Source organism: Colobus angolensis, unplaced genomic scaffold (genome assembly GCF_000951035.1).
Source record: "Colobus angolensis palliatus isolate OR3802 unplaced genomic scaffold, Cang.pa_1.0 Scaffold373, whole genome shotgun sequence".
Classification (NCBI taxonomy): Eukaryota; Metazoa; Chordata; class Mammalia; order Primates; family Cercopithecidae; genus Colobus; species Colobus angolensis.
In genome coordinates this window covers 2,217,115-2,241,822 of record NW_012117077.1, presented here as the reverse complement: position 1 = coordinate 2,241,822, position 24,708 = coordinate 2,217,115, and the positions used below count along the sequence as shown (strand labels likewise).

General features: G+C 35.2%; 1 protein-coding gene across 1 annotated transcript in view; it reads right to left on the bottom strand.

The window, feature by feature from the left end:
- GBE1 (glucan (1,4-alpha-), branching enzyme 1) overlaps window positions 1-24,708 on the bottom strand; it is a 273,306-nt gene that overhangs the window by 70,471 nt on the left and 178,127 nt on the right. Inside the window, exons 10-12 of the mRNA XM_011953833.1 lie at window positions 24,075-24,173; window positions 19,017-19,127; window positions 15,769-15,940 (exon numbers count right to left, since the gene is read on the bottom strand). Coding sequence (XP_011809223.1) covers window positions 15,769-15,940; window positions 19,017-19,127; window positions 24,075-24,173 — 382 coding nt within the window. The remainder of the gene's footprint in view (window positions 1-15,768; window positions 15,941-19,016; window positions 19,128-24,074; window positions 24,174-24,708) is intronic.

Below are 24,708 nucleotides of genomic sequence, written 5' to 3'. Positions count from 1 at the left end.
ATTGCAATTTTTTTTTTTTTTTTTTTTTTTAATGGGAGGTGGGCCATGTTGGGATGGAGAAGTAAGGACTCAGGTAATAATCTAAAATTTTAGAGGCAGAGAAGTTCATCTTTGAAACTCCTAGTCTCCTATTGTCGAGTTGTTCCAGAGAAAGGTTGCCAGAGCAAAATATCTGTGTTTAGAACACTCATCACTACGTTCTACGAGATGACAGTCAAATAGCTCACCAGTTTCACAATACATCATCAATGCCATTTTTCAGCCTATGGATTCTCCCAGCCTGCATGGATAACACTGGCAGAGTCAGGTATTCAGTCTTTGAGCTAAAATGAAGCCTCTGATAAATTCTTTTTGGAAAGAAGATCTGCAGGTTTTCTGGTAACCTCTAGAAACTTACAAAAAGTGTGCTAAGTGGCTGTGAGCCAAATAACAAGCACTACTAACATAGCAAAATTAGAAAGGCGAGAATTAGTGAAGGTGAGAGATGATTTAAGGACTTCACAACACGGCAGAAATACTGTGAAGGAAACCATGCCATAGCACTCTGTAGAGTGATGTGGGGAAAGGGGAGGGCTATTCACTTATTTGCATGTCCAACCATAAAGTGAGGCTCTCACTCAGGTGGGTCTTTGGGATCAAAGCAAGGGAAGGCTTAATTGAAGATGGAAAAACAAATTACAGACTCAAGGCTGGGATTAGTGCCCATTATATATTAATGTATCTTTATTCCTAGGGTAGCAATCTATTCCCCTGACCAGCCCTTAAAGGTGACCTATCCAGTTCCCTGTATTTAAAGGAATCTTTTGTGAGTCACTGGGGCTCATGGTTAGAAAATGAAACTTTGAAGTGCTTATAAAATGCTAGGTAATTAAGTAATAAATAAGGCTTGATAAAAATGTATATATTTCTATATAATTGTTAAAGTACACCATACCTCCACTCTGCAAACTCAATTGTCTATAACCTAACAATGGAGCTGGAGAGGTTTAGATACTACAGGTATCCTTCTAAGCCAGAGTTGTGTGGATAATGAATATATTCAGCGAGGGAGAGAGGGAGAAAGGGAGGGAGGGAGACAGGGAGATAGACAGATAGATCAATCGATTGAACAATAGAGATAGATAGATAGATAGATAGATAGATAGATAGATAGATAGATAGATAGACAGACAGACAGACAGACACATAGATAGAATTGCTATGGTTCAAACGACAATGTCCCCTCTAAAATTCCTATTGAAATTTAATCACCAAGGGAACAGCATTAAGAGATGTGGCCTTTGGGAGATGATTAAGTCCTAAGGACTCTTACATCACAAATGGAAAAAACACCTTTATAAAAGGGCTCAAAATTTAAAGGAACACGTTCTTGCATCTCTGTCCATTTCTCCATGTGAGGATACAATGTCCATCCTCACATGGACATTGCCTCAGAGGCATGAGAACAGAGGTGGACCTAGCTTACATGGATGAAAAACAGAAAATATCTGCAGCTGGTCACACCTGGACACTGCAGTGGGTATATTCCTATGGCTTCCACTCTGTCTTTAAAAGGGCCTCAGCTGGATACAGCCCAACTGAGGAGAAATTAAAAAGGAGTCACCACCACAGCCACTGACAATCACAAATATCCCAAAGGAAGAAATGTAGCAGTATTTCCGTGGCATCCTATCCTGAGACCAAGACTGAAAGAATTAGAGATAGTTCGGTTCAGTTGCTTCTTTTTTTGTCTCCAGAATATTAGTATAATCTTTTTATATTTGTAAAAGATTTTCTGTATTCAGTTTGGTAAATGTGGGTGGGTAGAAAAAAATGTGGGTAAGTTACATAAGCAGTGTTCTCTAAAGTGACTCTTCTCAAAGGTTATGATCATCAGGAAGGATCTGAGATGAAACTGCTCTTGTGAAAGCTAACCTGGCAGGAGTTTTTCCAGTAGTGGGCATTTAAATCACCTGGGAAAGAGGGCTAAAGACATTCTCTCGCCTGGCTTCCAGTGATTCCAGCACAACCCAGGTCAATCTGTCTCTGGCTCAACCTTCATTTTTGTATGTTCTTCCATCAGTGGATCTCTATGTTGTACCTCCACAAATTAAAATCATTTGGTGTGAGTTTTCAAAACAACTACTGCCAGAGCCTTACACTCAGCAATTCTGTCTCAAATGGTTGGGGTCAGGCTCTTGGGCTTCAATATGTTAAAGCTTCCCAGGTAATTGTAGCAGCACTTCCTTAACTCCTAGTGCAATGTCATGCTCATGGTAGGTTCTCATTAAATGTCGGCTAACCTTGGTTAACAATGTGCCGTGAATCAAATCAGGGCCATCGCTTTTAAGTCTGTGCCATTTGGAATATATGCTATTTGTATCTCTGAGCATTTTAACAGAGCTTCAAGCCATTTACAACTGCTCATATTGAGAATTTTGCAGTTTTTCACAGCTCAGTTTTATAGACTTCTATGAGTCATGTTACATTCAGTAAACTTGCCTCAACAAGCTAAAAGAAAATGCCAAAAATTAGCACTCCCACTGTTCTGGAGAGTGTATTTTGTCTTTCTGTAACTGCCTCAATTCCAGCACTTAGCAGGAAGACATTTAAATCTTTATTGTATTCCTATCTATCAGAAAAACAGAAGAATTTACAAGTTTGACACTAAACAACCACAGATGGAAGATCTGAAGTAAGATCACACATTTTATACTGAAGTCTAATGTAGTGATCAACAAATGCAGACTGACACTTAGGACGAAATCCATCTACTTCCCCTGTGGCTTTGGGGAGAATGTAACATATTCATTAAAGAATGTCCTACAGAATTTTCAAATGTCAAAATACAATATAATTATGTTGAGAAAATCCTTTAAATTTAGTAATGGAAATTTCTTAATACTGCTGAGAGAGAAAATTGCCAGTTGGTAATTATGCTTCTTTCTCCACAGGTATCACTCATTACAGAAACTAGAATAACATCATGATAATGGGAGTCCTAAACAAGAAAGCTGGAAAAACATATGTACACATGTCAGATGACCTACATTATAAACAAAAAATAGTTTGCTCTCTATCGCCATGATTTTTGTTTGTACATAAATTGATTGACACACATTTTGTATATATTTATATACAAATCTATGTATATACTAAAAATATAAGGAAGGCAGAAAGGTTTCTGATGTAAACCTTATTTACTGATGCAAATATATTTTAGAAAGCTTCTCGATAATACCCAGCAGCAGCCCCATTGGGGTTTGCTTTGTTTGTTACGGGAAATCCAAGTTCAGCCTCTCAGCCAGGCACTGATAGTTGAATTCACCACATACCACAATCTGAACTTTTCTTCTCTTCCTCCAAAATCCTCTCGCTATGCTCAGTATAATTTCTGTTCTAAAACAGGAGAACTTTCCTATACCTTTCACGACCTCTTAAAATTCTCTCTTCACTTCCTAGCCTTAAGAATCACCTGGGAATCATTTTAAAATTCTTCTTTCTCAATGCCCGAGCCATAGCCAAGACCAATTAAATCATAATTTCTAGGTATTTGTCAAAGACGTCAGTGGTTTTGAAACTCCCCAGGTGATTCCAACGTACAGGCAATTTTGAAAACCAGGCATCTATTGGTTCTTTAATATGTTAGTTATTTGCTAGTACTTTCAAAATCTTTCCTTTTTTTGACAGGTGCCTGACAAAACTACAATCCTTGATCAACACTAGCCCTCTAGGGAAAAAAAAGGCACACAACCAAGAGGCTGGATCAATTTGTACTCCTGAGTACAAATATCTAATGAACACGCAATATTACCTGGACATCCTACTATAGTTCTCTCGTATTTTCACTCCTAGAGATATCTATTTCATACTTTCTATTCTTTTTTCAAACATCTCTTATTCCTTCCTCCTTTTGCTCTCAAATGATAATCTCACTGAGAATATAAAAGTTATCAAACATGAACTTTTTCATCTTCACAAAACCCCACTTACAACCAACCTGCAGCTGTATTCATTTTTGTCTTTTTTCTGGGGAGAAGGAGGACTTCTGATAAACATTTACCTCTCCACTTGTGCTTTGGAACTACAGTTCTCCTTTAGGCAGCCCCTTTCCCTTCTACACTGATCTTGCTCTCACCACGGAATCATCCCTTCTGAATAGGCCTTTTCTGAACACAAACATGTTCTTATATTTCATAAGAAAACAAACCTCTCTTGATCCTCATCCCACTCCAACTGTTATCTTATTTATCTGCTGCCTTTATTAGACAAACACCTCAAAAGAGCTGTTAGCAAAAGCATTACTTGACTTTCACTTTTAAACCCACTCCATTCTGGCTCTCACGCTCATCATCCCCTCAGAATCATTCTTGTCTAGTTCACCGCTGGCAACTTATGTGTCCTCATTTCATTCAGCTACTCAGCATCATTCAACATGGATGGCCATCTCCTCTTTATTCAAACACTATATTTTGGTTTTCATGCTGTTGAAATCTCAGGATACATCTTCTTTTTGCCCTATCATTCCTTCTCAGTCTGCTTTTATGCCTTCTCTTTGTTGAGATATCAGTGTTCCTCTGGGATCGACTCTGGACTTTCTTTTCTTCCTGGTTCACGGTTCTCAATTCCAGGAGCTGACCTCATTAGTATCATGGCTCTAGCAAAATTCATATGTTGAGAAATACCAATTTTATTCATCTGAGTTCAAACTGTTTGCCACTTCATGTGAGTATTTCAAAGAAACATGAAGATAATATACCTAAAACTAAACTCCTCAGCTTCACTTCTCACCTGACTGTAGACTTACTTGTTTCATACAAAGTGGTACCAACAGGTAATGGCTGCTTAAGCCAAAAACCTGAAGCCATTCTTTGATTCCTCTCTTTGTCTTATGGCCAAAGACTATTACTAAGACTTCTTGATTAAGTCTACCTCCAAAATTATATCTTGATTCTTTTCGCCTCTTTCTATCTCCACTGCTATCATTGTCACTCTTCTGATTACTTCAACCACCTCCTGAGTGGTATCTCTGCATTCACTCTTAGCCTAGTCAATCCTTAAGAAGCAACAAAGGTTATCTTTGCCAAACAGATTGCACCTTCATATGACTGTCTTTAAAATGCACCTGAAGCCATAATGCAATGTCCACTTCTATACTAAGACCTACAATAACCTTGATGATCGAACTCCTGCCTGCCTTTCCTATCTCTTGAGTACTAAGTTACAGTGACACTAGTCTCCTTTCATTTCCTTGAATTCCCCAAGCATTTTCCCCCTTCTGAGCTTTTGAACATTTTGTAACCTCTCTTTAGAGAGTGTTTTTCTGTGATCTTTACAAAATATGTTTCAAATATTTAAAGATCTAGTTTACAGCCATCTTTGGATTCTCAATTTTTTTTTTTTTTTTTGAGATGGAGTCTCCCTCTGACTCCCAGGCCTCTGCCTCCCGGGTTCAAGCGATTCTACTGCCTCAGTCTCCCAAGTAGCTGGGACTACAGGTGCATGCCACCATGCACAACTAATTTTTGTATTTTTAGTAGAGATGGGGTTTCATCATGCTAGCCAGGTTGGTCACCAACTTCTGACGTCAAGTGATCCACCTGCCTCAGCCTCCCAAAATTGTATTCTCAATTTTAACAATATTTCTGTTTTCTTTGTGTCGCTTATCATTTGCAGTTTTTTTTTTTTTTTTTGGTCATTTCTCTCTATTGCCCCTAACAGAAATTAAGCTTCCTGAGGAAAGAGACTGCATTTATCCTGACCACTCTGCATCTCAAGCATTTAGTAGAGTAACTGTAACAATTCCTAGTACGAAATGTATACTTAGTAACTATCTGAGTTAATGAATGAATGAATGAAAGCAAGCATTCCAAAAGTTCCCAAATGCTTTAAGGACTGTTTAAAAGATTGACTTAAGGGAGGAAAAGATACTTTAAAAATATTGTGTGTCTATGTCTGTGTTAGACATGAATGTGTGTGTGTGTGTGTGTATGCATGTGAGTATATGTGAAGACATATATGAGTATGTATGTGTGTATATATATATACACACATATATAAATGGAGAGATAACATTTATACCAGATTGTGAGCTATCCAGAAGAAACTATTGACTATTAAAATACCATAAACATTCCAGCTACCGCCCCCCAAAATATGAATTGACATTTTAAAGATCTAAAAAAAATACCGAAGGAATAGCATGTGACGAACATTAGAAAGGAGCTATAATTAACATGTTACTTCAATTCACTAGTGACACAGCTGTTTTATAGAACATTTATATTTATATGATAAAAATGTAATGTTTCCCAAATGTCCAAATTACATTTGAAAACTAATTTTTTAATGTTTTGAGTATAGTTATTACTGACATTCGTATTAATAAGGGTAAACAATAGGGGAATTAAAAAAATTAATTTAAATGTAGGACATTAGGAATTAAATTTTACTTTGGTTTCAGCGCTAAGATAAAAAATGTTATAGGACATGGAAACTGTGAAATATGCCATTTAGAAATATTTCTCTTATAGCAGTAATACATAGCAATATGTAAAGGCCAGCTAATATTTTTTGACCTTGTTGTTCTGCCATGTGCATGATATGGTACTGCACCAGTGAGTAGAAGAAGATGTGGCAAGGGGACAGATGCCTTGCCATTTAAGAGCATGGCCCAGTAGTTGCACATACAGCACTACCATTAACATCCTACTGGCAGTAACTGCTGGTCACATGACCTCAGCAGGCTTCCAGACAACCTGGGGATGGCCTGTTATTCTGGGCATCCATGTACCCAGTTAAAATTTGGAGGAAAAAAAGTGTTAATGGAGAAAATTAGCAGTCATGACCACAGCTATGAGAGAGCAGATGGAGTATCTATTATACAAATACAACACATTAGTAAACACTTAACTGAAAAACTGTTTCAAACGTTGAATTCCAATAAAGAAAATAATTGCCACTTTTCCTTTCTTATTTTGTTTTATTTTTTTAATTTCAAGACTTCCGTTCTTGTTGCCCAGGCCAGAGTGTAATGGCATGATCTTGGCTCACCGCAACCTCTGCCTCACGGGTTCAAGAGATTCTCTGTCTCAGCCTCCCGAGTAGCTGGGATTACAGGTGCCTGCCACTACACCTGGCTAATTTTGTGTATTTTTAGTAGAGATGGGATTTAACTTGCCAGGCTGATCTCAAACTCCTGACCTCAGGTAATCCACCTGCCTCAGCCTCCCAAAGTGCTGGTATTACAAGTGTAAGCCACCACGCCCGGCCTGCTTACTTATTTTTATAAAGCCAAAGACAATATTAATTTTCAGACTAAAATATATGAGTCACTAGGTGTTTCTTTTACAGTGATAACTTCTAATTAACCTAAGAAACAGAATGTTAAATTAGAAAAAAATTCTTAAAAGCATGCAGTTGACATATTTTACATAAATTCATGGGATTAAGAATTTGTACCATTTGTTCAAAGTATCCTGATTGTCAACACTTATAATTGATCTATTGGCTCCCAGGATATGATTGTTTTACTAAAATTTCAGATATTTCCCATAAGTGTGAGCAAGATGTTATGAATCTCCAAGCATGAAAGATATTCCCAAATCTTAAGAGGGAGAAGATGGAGGCTGATGGATTTCACACAAAGTAAAGTTGCATAAAGTCACCACATGTTTTCAGAAAGTGCATGATCTTTATGATTTTACGCCTGCCTACTTTTTACTTCCTTTGTATCAGGAAATGAAATGGAGACTGGTGGACTTGTAACTTAGTACTCAAGAACTAGGCGGCAGAAATATCTAGGTGGAAATGTAGGCAGTAGTTGGATAATAAAGGATGTTATAGGCCTTCATAAAGGGGTGGGCACTGCATTATAAGTTCATCGATCATGTGTATATAGTATGCCTTTAAAAGTCTGAATTGGAACACCACTAGTTCTTAATTCTCTTAATTCAGTTAGAATAAAAGAAGGTATGGGCTTCTAAAGAGCCTAAAAAACCAGAAACATAATTATATTTGTAAACGTGTCCCCATAAATGCTGGAAAGTGGAAAAATAACTCCATTTTTATTTTCTACCAAGTGCCCTGTATAAAAGATAATGATAACATGATTGCTTTTAATGGTAGGAATTAGGCTTTTAAAGTCAAGACAGTATACACTCAGGATCTAGTCTGTAACAGGAAAAGCAACATATTACTCTGAAACAAACAAAAAAATAATGGAAGGAAAAAGGAGGTAAATTCGAGGTGGAAGGATAGGAAAAGAGACAGAATTCCAGGAGTCTGACTTCCTACATCACCTCCCAGAGCGTTATCTGCACACACAGCTCCTCATATACCTTTTTACTTATTTCCTCCTTTTATTACTTTTCTCTGTCAGACAGGGAAGAGATTAGGCATGGAAATAATGAGTTTGATTTGAATGAATTAAGGAATGAATGAGCAAACAAATAAACCAATGGGCTCAGTTGATTCCAGATTTCTTCTGATATTTCAACTTATGTATTAACATCTGATGTCACGCAGAATATGTTTTATGATGACAACACAGGTTTTCAGTTATCTGGAGCACTGAGCTACATTACAGAAGTGAAATGTTGTTGGTTTTGTTTATCTAACTGATAGTTCAGTATTTATTTAAACGAGAAATGTGAATCATTTATGTTTCCAGGTATACCTGGAGAGTTACACAAAAAGCATTAAATTTCAGAGTGAAGCGTTACTCATTTAAAAAGTCCTCTTCTATAACACTATCATCCCATGAGGAAGAAGAAAATGACAACTGATGAAAGTAAAGCTTCTGTTCCAAGAATAATTTTTACTTTAGTTCAAAGGTATTCTGAAGAAGTGGAATATTAACACGACAGTACTAAAAGTGATTCCGGTCACTCTACATTTGAATCTTTACCTGTACTTTATGAAACTAAAGGAGGAGTCAAACCAGGGTGGAAAACAAAACAGCTTTTTTTTGAAACCAAACTGGCAGTAAGCCATTGATAAAAAAAAGACTGCAGTACCCATAGAGAAACCTAAAGGTTATTTTTTTAAAAAGACTCTTAAAGTAATCAGACAAGAGACTTGATTACTTGAGAACTGACACGGTGGCGCTTTGTGTCCCCACCCAAATCTCGTCTTGAGTCGTCATTCCCATAATCCCCACATAGCACGGGAGAGACCAGGCGGAGGTAACGGTTTCCCACAGGCTGTTCTTGTGACAGTCGGTTCTCACAAGATCTGATGGTTTTATAGGGGCTCTTCCACCTTTGCTTGGCACTTCTTCCTGCGGTCTTGTGAAGGTGCCTTGCTTCCCCTTTACCTTCTGCCTTGATTACGTTTCCTGAGGCCTCCCCAGCTATGCTTAACTGTAACTCAATTAAACCTCTTTCCTTTGTAAATTACCCCATGTCAGGCAGCTCTTTACAGCAGTATGAAAATGGACTAATAAAAGAACGAAGAAAACATGTGGATTTTGCTGTCCAGTATAACTTTCTCCTTAGTATTGCCCAAAGTAGTACAAAGTTATAAAGATCTTTCTGAGAAGCCAGAAAATGTTTCACAGAATATCATTTATGTCTCAATGATAGCAAGATTTTGAAGCAGGTTAATTTTTAAATTCCCATTTAAAAAGCCATTAGACATTATTTCATTTTCCAATTTATGATTAATTTTTAAATTCTGTTTAGCTAGCAGATTCTTAAAATTACATTCTAACTTTCCTGTCAATATTTAAATCAGGAAGATATGTTCTTAATTCTTACATTTTAATTTATGCCTTACTTGATATTTTAAAGTGTCTGTACATGCTTATATATTTAAAATGAATATAATATTTGGTTTCTTCTCTTGTTTTTTATAACTATGTAGTGTTTAATAAGAAAATCCTTTAATGCCCTTATTTTCATATTATATGGAATTAATATTGCAGTATCTGAGTTGGTGTTTTTTTCCCTAGTGTGATCACTGGATATTGTAGTCAATTTGCCTGCCTAAACCAGCGTGTCCATAGCAACATTCCTGAGGTCATGTATTAAGGCCATATGACTCTAATCCCTCTGCCTCAGCGGACTGAATTAGGAAAGGACAGCATTTCCATGATGACCAAATAAGCTCCAGAAAGCTAAGCAAAATACATTCACTGAGGTCATCCTATGCATAAAGTTGACATGTTTTATTTTATATTTATTTTTGAATATGAAACATACTCCGCCAAGGATTATTTAAAAAAAAAAAAATCATGATGCCACATAACCACTGATACTAGTTCTAACTGAAGAGTTAACAATATTTTGAAGTGATTTAAAGTGATTGAAACGCATCTTTTCATTAAACTTACCAATCAGAATGGCAGGTAAATTCTTTTCTTTAGGCCCCAGTTTTTTTCAATGATTTGAAGTTTAATCATCTTAACTGGCTGTAATCTCAAATTATCAGTCAATTGCTTCAAGTCTACTCTTACTTAGAATTTTACTGATCTCATACATAACTTTCTTGTGGCTTCCTATTCCAAGTTGGTTTGGCTAAAGCATCTCATGTATTTCACCAACAATCTCCAAAACAAGTTTCCTACATATTTACATAGCATTTTCTGCTTACCTGTATCACTGACCTAGTGCATGCATTAGTATAAAGATATCTGTCTATTACTTGCCTGTATTGCCTTTTGAGTTTTAAGACCTTGAGGGCAAGAACTATTTTTCATCTCTGAATATATACCACTTAGTAATACCTGATATATTGTAGATACATATAAATGTCTTAAGCATAAAGAAATTTCATAAATTGTGTTAAAACACATTTTAGAATGCATTATGAATGTTAAATTTATAGTTTAAATTAATATATACCTCAAATACACTAAATCTTCAAATTGAATTTGCCCTAAGTCAATTTGCCGTCTGTCTCTCTCTCTCTCTCTCTCTGTGTGTGTGTGTGCGTGTGTGTGTAGAAATTCTGTGCACAGGTACCACAAAAACAGTAAATTTCATCTAATACTCTATCTGATGCATATATACACACATAATTATATACACACAAAGGAAACAGTCAATTCATGATAAATGTTAACTGATGAACATGATATTGGTTTATCCTAAAAATTAAAACAAATTGAGGCAACCCTCAGACTTCCTCATACATGAAAGCTAAGGCTGTTTCAGCAGCATTATTCAGTAGAAAGTCATTTCACCCTCAAAACAATCTTATGAAGCAGGCACCCACTTTATCACTGAGCCAATGAAGGCATAGTTGATGCATCTTACCCAGATTACACAGCTAAAAAGGGAAAAGCATAGATGCCAACCCAGTAGTATTCTTAATCACTATGCTCTACCTTTTTTCTAAAAAGTATTCATAAACCATGTATTTGTGGCTAACTAATCTAGATACTGATCTAAGAGTAATTTTCATTCCAATTTTCTCAAATTGGAAATCAGAAGAAAAAGGCAACTGACCAGCTGCCGAAATTTTCCAGTTGTGCAAACTGAGGCATGTCCCTGTATGTCTCTGAGTCGAAGTTTTAGCAAAATGGACTTAGAATGTCTACGTAGCATACCTTATTACTCTTTTAGTTTTGGCCCCAGGTTTCTTTTGAACAAATATCTGGTATAAAAAATAAAAAAGAAATGGAATGTTCAGTCAGACAATAGATATGACGCATTTTAGAAAGTATAGTATGCGGCCGGGCGCGGTGGCTCACGCCCGTAATCCCAGCACTTTGGGGGGCCGAGGAGGGCGGATCACGAGGTCAGGAGATCGAGACCATCCTGGCTAACACCGTGAAACCCCCTATCTATTACAAATAGAAAAAATTAGCCGGGCGAGGTGGCGGCGCCTGTGGTCCCAGCTCCTCGGGAGGCTGAGGCAGGAGAATGGCGGGAACTCGGGGGGCGGAGCTTGCAGGGAGCCAAGATGGCGCCGCTCACTCCAGCCTGGGGGACACAGCGAGACTCCGTCTCAAAAAATAAATAAATAAATAAAGTATAGAATGCTATGTCAATGTTACTTACTTTTATTAGTATTTATTATCTTTCTATGATTAGTGATATAAAAATACAAAAATAATTTAGTCTGATGATCCCCCTTCTATATTCAATTATTTCATGTAAGTATATGATAGAATAAAAAATACAAATCTATTTCTTCCTAATACCGTTCAAAATAACCTAGCAAATCAAAAATGCATAGTAAATATTTCACAGCTATAACCAGAGTAAAAGCATTTTTTTTGAAATTCAAAATTCGAATACACAAGACAAAAACAAAACAAAACAAATCAGCCAAACTGGTATTCTGAAGAAATCTACATTAATCTTAATGATTTTTGTTAAACAGAACATATATCTGAATGCCTGACAAATAAATTTACGTAAACATGTTTTTATAAAAACATGTGCTATAAAAATGTATAGTTGTTTTATTTCTTTTGACTCACTGTTTCTCCTCTGGAGGGAAATAAAAAATAAAATTCCAGAAAATTAACAAGTTTAGAAATGCCAAAAAGATGAGTAAACAATCAAGTTGCTTCTTAGTTTTGGAAAATTTTCTTAAACTGTTCTTTTTAAATATTAATTTCTATATGCCATTCAAAAACATTACCTTGCTTATAACTAAAACTGGTTATCGCAGTTAATGAACTAATGCTAATACAGTATTACAAGGCAATACTCCATATACACATACACATGCACACACACACACGTATATACTATATATGTATACACACACACACAAACACATACATATGCAGTCATTTGATGGAGGATAACGTTTCAGTCAACAGTGGATCACATATACCTCGTGAGTGTGTGTATCTTTTTAAGAAAGCTGTGAGAGCCTTGTGATGTGCTAGATACTGTGCTAATTCCCAGATATATAAAATTGTAAATAAAACAAATAACAACTGTTTTCACTGGGTATTAAATTTACTTAAAAAGTCATGTATTTAATAGTTTTCCAAGTACAATTTTCTTAAATTCCATGAAAGGTAAGGAGATACTGTATAAACATGTAGTGTAGGGAAAATGAAACTAGTTTGAGGCTTTACGGAAGACTCCCTCAGGAAATGACACTTGAAAATAAAGGATTTGGTCAGGTATGGCAGGGAGTGTTTGAGTGGGATGATTCCAGGTAGGGGATCAGCAAAATGTCGAGTGCAGAGTGGAGGAAGGTTGTCCATTCAGTGAACGGAAAGGCAGCTACCATAGCTGCAGCAGAGTGATGAAGGGGGAGACCATGAGAGAGCTTTCCGAGGCTCACAGGGCAAGTGGAGAGCATAAGGGTCACAGAAGGCTTTTTAAGCAGGCCAAGATCAGAAAAGGAAAAATATATTTAAAATCATGACAGCTCATGAGGACATATTGAATTTCATAAAACACCACCAGTAATTAGAAATTATTCATCCATTAGAAGATTATTGATTTCAAAGTTAGTAGAGAAACACTGTATTTAGGTAAGATACTAAGAAAAAAGATTTAAGTTGCTATAATGGAATTTAACATATTCGAAGGTATTTGTTTCAACCACAAAAGATTAAAAGATTATACAAAAGTATAATCTCAAAATCATATTTGATGTAATAAATATGGTCAATTTACAAACATAGAAAGATAGATGGTAGAAATAGCTATATTTGTTGTATTTTGTTACTATTGAAAGTTCCATGAGAAGAGTGTCTAACACTGAATAGACGCTCAGCCTGCCCTCAGTTGAAAAGATACAGTTTAAAGTGATATTAATATAAATATTTCTGAAATTTTATAAAGTTTCTGTAGATTTGTCAATGTCCTAGCTCTCCAGAACATGCTTTATCCTAGGTAAGACACTACCCAAAAATCAAGAAAATAGGTCACATTATAAAATATCATTAGGCCTTTCTTCATTGACAAGTTACCAGTTTTACATTGGCCATGACCATTAAATCTCTGTCATGTGCAGATAGCTTGGTTTTACTCTGATGCTTGCTTGGAGGCTCTGCTGTGCACCACAGGCCAGATCTGGTATCTTCAACAGAGGACAGCATCAGGAAAAGGAATCTATTAGGTACTTCCTGATAAATTCTAGACTCTGGTTGAGGCATCTGAGTTGATGTCACTTACATAGCTTCCAGACTAGAGCGAAAGACTGAGTCAGGATTGCTATATTTTCATATGTAGTGGGCTACTAGGATTAATGCCTGTGTGAATTAGGTGTCCATTTTATTTTGGTTCTTTGAAAAATTGTTTTAGTTTACAGATATATAAGGATTTCCTTCTGTAGGTTACAGTAATTTTGTACTTTTGTAAATGAAATAAAGCATTTAAAATATCTCATTAGGTCCTCAGTTTCCTTACTTTACATGGTGACATGGTTATTTGCATAGGTTCATAGAGTCTACTTATTCATCAGGATATAGTTAAACAAGTAGGTTGCATAACTAAGGCCTTATGAAGGCCCACATTGGAGAATGATGCATACTGAGTCAGGTAGAACCACTGCTTTTAAGGAACCAAGGCTGACTTTATTTATGGAACCAATCATTGCAAAGTCCATCCAGGAAACTTGACCTGATACCTGGCTGACGCGATGCAGTCTCACAAGTCAGGAAGGTCATTTCCTGGAAGGCTAGGGATGTTAACAAATTTCGGTGACCCTGGGAATACAGGATACACCCAAAGGTACAGGTAGCACAGGTGAAATCTGTGTCTGCTTTTTTGGGGTTGGCTTCCTAACCTCCAGTTAGTAAACAATAAAGGCTTTTAAAAGTTCAATCTGAGATTTCTTGCAAAAATTTCCAAGTAGAAGTGAATAACTAAAAGATCCAGGGCTTTTTTAAAATTAAGAGATAGGGTCTTGCTTTGTCACCTTAGTTGGAGTGCAGTGGCATGATTATGGTTTACTACAACCTCAAACTCCTGGACTCAAACAATCCCTCTGCCTCAGCCTCCTGATTAGCTAGGGTACAGGCACGTGTCACCACACCCAGCTCATTTTCTTTTTCTCTCCTTTGGTAGAGATGGGGCTTTTCCATATCGCCCACGATGGTCTCTAACTCTTCGCCTCAAGCCATCCTCCTCCCTCAGCCTCCCAAAGGACTCAGATTAAAGGTGTGAGGCACCACCCACCCTGAGTCTTCTACTGTAGAAAAATAAATCAGCCTTTCATATGTATTCCCCAGTCTTTGTGTCTTTCTCTAGTCTAAAAGCTGTAAAAATTTCCTAAAACTCGAATGTTTCAATGTCTGCTGTTCACCAAACAGAACAATTTTTATATTTTATTTCAAGAGCTTTCAGACAAAAATGACCTTTCAATATTCATATTTTTCTATTTAAAAAAATAAATTTATTTTTGTCCATCACAATATCTCTGAACCTAAGTTTACACATTTATAACACAAGTATACTGGTATAAAATTATCTCAAAGAATACCAATAATACTAGCTTACTATACTATAATATGATAATTATATATTTCTTAGATTTAATGTGCAAATATTATACTAATAACATTAACTCAGAATGATTAAATTCAGAATAATAATTCTAGATGTTAACAATAGGTAAGCCCACTTGACAGCAATATTCAATTAAACATCAGCCTTTTAGACTATACTTTTGTATCCTATATTAATATAACAATAACCTTATAGTGATTTAATTTTATTTTTGCAATTTACACATGACAGTATATGAAATAAATCGTTGTAATTTTATCTTCTAAATCTGAAAAGCCAAATCAAAATATTCTACATGATTTATCTCATTATAAGTTAACATGTTAAACACAAATTGGATATGTGTTTAACTCACACTTACCCATGAAATTGAGATAGCCTTCTCCACCAAGCCCATGAGTAATGAGTCGAATCATTTTATGAAGCTGTATTCCACGATCAATAACTGGAGTGAAAGGAGTCAGGACACTCATGTTTGTATACATTTCAGCATCCATCAACCAAAATGCCACCGTCTTATCCCCGACCAATGCCTACGGAAATAAAAGTAATGGCAATAAATGAAAAAAAAAAAAAAGCGCTAAGTAGTTGTGATTTACAATAGAACAACACATGATCATGAATGACAGGAAACATTGTAGAAGAAGTGTGTAGATTAATATTAATTTCAGGTATTTTCCACTGGTGATTTTCTAGGCTCAAGGTAAGCTGGTAAAATATGTTAGAAATCAATACATTTGTTTTCAGGACTGATTTTTATTTTTAAAATAGGTTGGTGAAAGATTCCTGATAAGGTACCTGAATATCTGTTATGTTTGAGCTGACACCTCGTATTTTCTGAAACATTTATTATAATGTTAAGAATATTAAATAGACTTTTTAAACAATTTGTATATAATGATTTTATTTGCTTTGAAAGAAGTTTCTGAAAAACATTGATATATATAATATATATATATTATTTTGCTCATATATATGAGTAATGTAATATTATATGTGTGTAACTATATCACAATAGTCCCTTCCTGCCCTCAGCAGAGAAAATAAGTTGAGAACTTTTATTTAAGCATAAATTTGCTTTCTCATTTTATTTGCTATTTAATCTAAGTTTTACCTGAAAATATAATAATTATTAACTGGGACAGGTGACTCAGAAATGCCCTGAGTAACAGAAGAGAGACCTCCTAAAAATCTGAATTATTTACAGTTAAAAACATCTAATGCAGTGTTCGTGATGGACAAAACAATAAATAACAGAGAGTAAAATGTGTAATAGAAATTAACCCATAATCTCAGTACCCTATTACAATTCTTTTCATTTTCTAGAAAACATTTTTGTTTACAATCTTTTCTATCTTTAATCTACTTTAATTAAAATGACTTTTCTTTAAAAATTGTTGTAAGATTTGTATCACTACTTCTTAAACACTTCACCTTCCTACTTGTTTTGAATTCTTTAATTATGTTTTTAGCTATAACTATTTATTGCTATAATCTCTGATTCTATTATAAAATTATTTTAATAACTTTTGATCAGATTCATAGATAAAGCTTATTCTCATATCAAGTTGCCCTCTTATAAAACCTGTTGAGATACTGGTGAAATTAAGTTAAGTTAAAATCCTGTTGAGATACTGGTGAAATTAAGTTTACAAATGTAATTGTTAAGGATTTACCTAAAGAGTTTAAAATAACATCCACAAACATTTTTACTATAAATTATATGTTTATTCATTTTTATGTATTCATACACATTTATATTTTTTATCTGGCTTAAGAACCAAAGTACATTTGCTTTTAGAAAGAACTAGACACCTTGTATTATTTCTGCTATCCTGAGAATTCCTGAAAATATGAGACAGGATTACCTGAATTTTTAAAGTATGAAATAATTCTTGGTAAATCTGTTTCTTTACAGATTAGGTAGAAAGTTACGTAAGAAGTCTATCTGTTTCATCTTCCATTTGTTCATGACATTCACTTGTTTACTCTCATTCATACAAAATAAACATATGCTGGGAATTCACTCTGTGCTGCAACTTCCAGGAGTTTGCAATACAAAGCTATAATTTATGCATATATTTTAATTTTCAAATTGTTGTGTATTTGGTGAGTTTCTCCCTCCCCACCCCACCACTCACCTATTAAACTAATACTATTCTTTTCTAGATTGGGTTCTTCTTTTTTAGATAAATATTTATCTTATCTGCTCTATGGACAAGGATACTATAAATTTAAGTTGATAAGAAAGCAAAGCCCCAATTTGGAAGATGCAAAATTTAACATGCGTTTACTTCAGAGGTCATCAAGTTTCTCTAAAGGTGGGCCACTTTCTCTGTCTCAACTACTCAAATGCATCATTTTGACACAAAGGAGAATATGTAAACAAATGAGCATGGCTGTGTTCCAAGTAACCTTATTTACAAAAACAGGCAGCAGGTAGGACTTGGCCCCTGGGCCTTGGTTAGCCAATCCTTGCTCTGCTTATACTTTCTTAACAATTACAGGAGACACCTAAAAAAATAATGTTTGCAATAAATGGCTAAAATGATAGAGAAACTTAGTTTCAATTTCTTAATAAAGATACTTTAAGTAACTTCATTTTATTGTCTACATTTTAATCTACAAAAAGTAAATTTTATGTTGCTGTGTATGAGGATGAATATGACTTTGAAGAAGTGGCCTTTCTTCTCCATTTTAAAAATATGTATTAAGTGATTAGTAGGATCAGTCACAGTGCTAAAGGCTGGAAACAGAAAGACAATGAAAACAAAATTCTGTTCCTAAAACATCACGGAAACTTGGAGGATGGGACAACTAACTTTTCCTTCCATGACCCAAGGAAGGCTTCATATAGAATGTGACGTCAGAGCCAGGCAATTAGGTCTGAGTAGGAACTTCCCAGATGCAGATGTGTGGGGCAAAAGCACAAGATTGGAAAAAGCTGACCTATTTGGAATGGGTGGGGATTTCAAAGTATTGAAGAACAGGAGGCTTGGAGAGTTGGGCAGAGAATGATGCTGGAAACTTCGGCTTGGGCCAAAATAGGAATGGCTTTGAATTACAGGCTTTGAACAATATATCTGGGTTGACAAGATGAGCTTTCCTCTTTGGAAAATACCTTAGGCTGAATTCGAGAAGACAGGCTAAGGCTGGAAGGAACAGGGGTCAGGGAGGTCAATTAGCAGCAGACTTCAGTGATTGAGGGGAGAAAATGAAGAATGCTTATCACAAGCATAAAATAATACCTCTAGACGGCAGCCTAAGATGGAAACTAAAATAACCCTGGTCCAGCACCAACACTCTTCATTATGACAAGGAAAAACATATGATACTTGCAACTACAATGTATAATCTATTAATTATACTTTGGCAGGACAAACATACCACCGCATTTTGAAACTGGAGTTTCTCCATCTATAAATTTAACATTTTTTCCAATATACCTAGTTGTCCTGTAAAGATACATATTGATATAAACACACACATACATTATAGTAACTACAGAGGTTTATATTTTGGTATGTTTCTATTTAAATGTTATTAAGGAGAGGGAAGGAGGAAGAGAGAGAGAGAGAAAGAAATGAATTTATGCACATATTCATTTACCTGATCATGGCTCTCTGCATAAGCAATGCACTTCTCAAGGTAGCGCCTGTTTGTGAGAGTGTATACTATGTCGCCCATATTCCAGTCTTCGTCTTTAAACTCTTTAAGTAGCTGGACAAAAGAGAGAAAAATAAGCTTCTGAGTAAACCATGACTTTTCTTATTTTAAATCCCAGTCCGAAGGGATGCATTATATCAGTGCAAACTATCCGATATACACATATTAGCCCACCCATATAGCAAAGTTATCACTGTTCAAACTTTTACTGAAATCACAGCTTTTATACAGAATGTCCAAATGACAGTGGTGTAGAGTGTGTGTGTGCGTGTGTGTGTACGTGTGCACGCGCTTTTGTCCAGACAGTTTAATCATTATACTTCAGGATCTTTGCAACTTTTTTTCTGTAATAACTGCTACCCCTTGATTAATGCCCACAGTAATGTGTTATTGCACCGCACGACTTTCTATAACTTGCACATGGTAGAGATACACGATACATTTTTTTGTTTATATGAAAAATATTTACTAAATATTTACTAATATTTTTCATATAAACAAAAAAATATAAACAATGTTTCATATAAAAATGTTTCATATAAAAAATGTTTCATATAAACAAAAAGAGGGTTTCACTTCGTTTTTACAAAATAATAAAACAAGAACTGTTTCAAAATTTAAAGCTAATTATCATGAAATAATTACCCTCTTAACAGACCACACATTTTGTGTCTGCATTTCAATTTCTATTCAGTCTTCAGTCTGGCTCTGTTCCTCTAACACTATACTTTTATGCAACTGAACTTGCTGAGGTTAAGCTTGTGGTCTAAGCTTAAGTTAGTAATTGCTCTCTCTGAAGTAGATACTTGCTATACATATTGACACTGTCCTATCTCCTGCCCATGAACTTCTCTATGAAACTACGGTTTTATATTGTTTCGTTTTTTTTTCTGCCACTCCTGACATACTGTAAATTCTCTTCCTCTGTTTGTCCTATAAAGGCTAATGTTCCTCAGCATTATGTCCTACATTTACTCTCCCTCTTTAATGCAACATACTCATACAATTATGAGAACATAAGCAGTTCTCATAATTGCAGTGCAAATCTTTGGGCACCAGAGGGCAGAACGTGGAAGGCAGAAGAGCAACCATCCATAAATGTTTGCAGCCTAATCCAGGAGAATCTGTCTAAAAAGCAGGCAAGAGGGTCAAAATAAAAGAGAGATTTGAAGATGGTATACTGATGCTTTGAAGAGAGAGGAAGGTGCCATGAGCCAAGGAACATAGGCAGCTTTTAGGAGTGAGACAAGGCAAGGAAATGGCTTCTCCCTCAGAGCCTCCAGAAGAAATGCAGCCCCATTTACGCTTTGATTTTAGCCCAGTAAAACCCATTTCATTTTTGTTACACATAGAACCGTTATGAATTTGCGCTGTTTAAGCCACTAAGTTTGTGGTAAATTGGATATAGGAACAATAGGAAACGAATGTATAGACCTACACAAATGTGCCAGACTTATTTTTGACGAAAAGGCAAAAGCAATTCAATGGAAGGAGGGCAGATGTTTCAACAAATGATGCTGAAAGAGTTGGATACCCATGGGTGAAAAGAGAAAGATAAAGAACCTTGAGCTACACCATATGTATTGCACAGAACTTAACTCAAAATGGATCATGGACTTAAATACAAAAAAGAAAAACTATAAAACATTTAGTAAAAACCATAAGAGAGTCAAAGTTCTTAAACTTGATATGAAAAGAGAGACCTATACTAGGGAAATAATGATAAACTGCCTTCATCAAAATGTTTAAAAAATTGCTCTGTGAAAGCCAATATGAAAAGGATGAAAGAACAAGCTTCTGACTAGGAGAAAAAATTTGTCAACCATACATCTGACAAAGGAGTTGAATCTAAACTATATAAATAACTCTCAAAACTCAACGGTAAAGAAACAATGAAGTCAGGAAATGGTTAAAAGACATGAACAGAGACCTCACCAAAGAGGACATGCAGGAGGCAAATAAGCACATGCTTGGTATCCAGCATTATAAATCATTCAAAAAATAATGAAACCACAATGAGATATCGCTATATGCTGATTATAATAGCTAAAATAAAACACAGTGACAACACCAAATGCTGGAGAGGCTGTAGAGAGGCGGGTCTCTCAAACACCACCAGTCGGAATGTAAAATGTTACAGCTACTTTGGAAAACAGTTTAGCAGTTTCTTAAAAAATTGAACAGGGAATTACTATATGGTTCAGTAATTGTAGTGTTTGAGCATTTATCTCATAGTTATGAACACTTGTGTTGATAAAAAATGAGTACATACACGCATGCAATAACTTTATTCATTGTAGTGTTTGAGCATTTATCTCATAATTATGAACACTTGTGTTGATAAAAAATGAGTACATACACGCATACAGTAACTTTATTCACAATAGCCATAAGCTGGAAGCAAGCTGGAGGTTTTGCAATGGGTGAATGGTTAAACCGTGGTATACCCCTGCCTTGGAATCGTATTCAGGGCTGTTGAACATGCTGCTGATACATGCGACAAGAATGCTGGATGTAACAACATTGGAGGTTTTCTTGGGTAATCTCAAGAAAATTTTGCTAACTGAAAATGCCAATCCAGACAGGTCACAAACTGCATGATTCCATTTATATAATATTTTTGAAATGATGAAATTATAGGAATGGAGATCACATTAGTGGTTGCCAGGGGTTAAGGTGTTACTAGAGGCAAGCAAGATGAAAATAACTAGGTGTTATTCTAAAGGCAACATGAGGGAATCTTGTGGCAAAGAATGTGTTTTTCACCTTGAGTATATCAATGTGAGTATCTTGGTTAAAATATCATTCTATGGCTTTGCAAGAAGTTACCACTGGGGAAAATTGATGAATGAGCATACCAGATCTCACTGTATTATTCCTTACAACCATATGTGAATCTACAATTATCCTAATATCTCAAAAAAGTTTAATTAAAAAGCTATATTTACCTTAGGTGCTCAGTAAACATTTGGTGGAATTAACAGATCAATGAATGAGTTCATTAGACACATACATCACCTTAACACAAACACCTCAAAAATGATCAAATATAATGAAAGGAAATACAACAAATTTGGCATAATTTAGATAGTCAAATATTTGTTCAGTAATTGATTAAACTAAGAATGATATTTGAAACTAATGATTTTGAAATAATACAACTAGGAAATGATACATAATTTGCTTTTGAACTACAAAAAAATGAATAACATCTAGCATTCTAATCTAACTCATACTGTACGGGTAGACAATATCGCAGGCCATATACACTCTGAGTACAGTTGTATTCTGATTTAATAACTCTTGAGTGTTTTATTGACATGTATGGAAAATGGGAGCCACTTACTGAATTGTTTTTACCACTTATAAAAGTAGAGGAAAATCACTGTGTCTAAGGGTTTTGTTGTAATACTATTTTAACTTTAGTTTTATTAACTAAGGGGGGACCCAATTTGGTGATACAATAAGAATTTTAAATAATTACATAAAATAGAAGATGATAACTGCTTTTACAGAACTTACAATCTAAAACAGGATGGTCATATCCTAAATTTAGGATAAAATATTTTTTTATTTGATAACTATGATTATTATAGTTATCATATATAATTAGTAAGTATGATACATTGCCTAACACATTACCTTCAGCATACAATGTAATAAAATGTTTATTAGGTTAAATTTCAATTTTTTAAGCTGCCATGAATACTGAGAGAGAAAATATCTCACTTTGTGCTATTACTGACTGAAAAATAATTCTAGGTTGATGTACACCTTAAAAGATTATTGAATGTGAACAAAGAATGATTAAGACTTTTAGCAGGAGGTTAAAAAGTAAGATTTGTCACTTGTGAGGAAAAAAAATCTACATGAAAAAAACTAGAAATAGTAAGAGATGGGGCTGACAAGGAACCTTATACCAAGGTGAGAAACTTGAAGACCACAGCATTTTTTTTTAAAGTAACAAATACAAGGCTACCTTCCCATGTATGAAAGAAGAATACTCCTTTGTTTGTTTGTATGTTTTCTAAGTAAAAATCTTTATAAAATATTTGCTTTTGGATCTGATAACGTTTAAGGAACCATTATAAATGTAGGAGCAGAAGTTATGTTGGTCAAAGTTTAATGTCACAGCTATGCATTGCACAAATTGCCTGGGGAAACAGGAAAGACAGCTAAGAAATGATTATAGTAACCACCTCCTTAAGAGTAGGCTCTATGGTTTTTCTACACAAAATTAAGCCCTTCCACAACTGTGGTCTCATGGCACCAGTTCCTGTCTGAACTAAAGGGCTCATCAGAAAGCTATGATTATTTATATACAATCTGACTCCTTATACATATTCAGCCCATGAATGTCGACATGGCTGCTAAGAAATGTTCTGTATCAAACCTAAGTCTACATAATGACTTTAGTCCTTTAGGCAAACATTAAATGAAAAAAAAACCCAAACTACTTGAACTGTCATTAAATTTAATAAAATTTTATTGATAAATGATGTGCAAAGTACCATGTATTCATTCCTAGCGTCTGACACACGGTAAGGACTTTTTAATGCTGAATAAAGGAATGGATGAATCCAATCCAAATCTGTTGAGGCAAAACCATACTATTAAGCAAGTACTGGGAATTAAGGGGTAACTTTTACATTAATGCATGATCTGTAGGCATAAATGAATGCTTTCATGAAGTCTAATGTGTATTAAATATAGAGCACTGAAGTTTCGTATAATTGCATTGATAATGCAAAATTCCATTTATGCAGCTAACATTATATTAATCATATTTTCCCTTAGCCTGAATAAGTATGAATACTTTAAATCAGAACTTTTAACATTTTGAGAAGCACCTTATTAAATAGCCTAAGAATCGACAGACTAATGAAATAATTTAATACTTCAATTATAAGATCTGTAACTAATGATCACAAACTAAGAAATAAAGACAAATGAAGCAACATAGTGTTCGCAGAAACAAAAAATATTTACATGGACTCTTACCTGAATCCACTTATCTGGAATTGCCATGGCTAGTCGGTAGTCAAAACCACCCCCTCCCTGGGAAACTGGAGCGCACAGAGCCGGCATTCCTGATACGTCCTAAAACAAAGAATGGCAGTTCATCACCATCAAACTTTTAGTCAATATTCTGACAGCAAAGCCCAAGTCAATAAATGAAAACAATAATGGGGCATCTATTTTGGGGCTGCTTTGGTAACATGAAAGTCGGTAAAATTGTGATAGCGCATCTCATTTCCCAGAAGGATTTTTGCTTAATGTTTTCACTCCAGGCAAACTTTGATCTCATGAAGCTATTTGTTTCTTTTCTTTAGTATCACCCAGAGAACACAAAAGAGTAAAACGATTATTGCTAAAACATAGTTTCTTATTTTTGAACTACTGTAGAACATTTATTACTTTTGTTGCTTTCACCAAGCACAACAATACGTGTGGCATAAATCCGTTACAGTTGTTCTTGCTGTACGTAGCCCTGATAGGGAGTGTACTTTTGTGAACACTAGCTTTTGATGAAATGGAATGTAGAGTTAGTACATTAACAGTGAAACAGTGCAGCAGCTTTTACTACAGTAGGTTGCACTTAGAAGGGGTCTTTGCGATTAGGTAGGGGTTATCT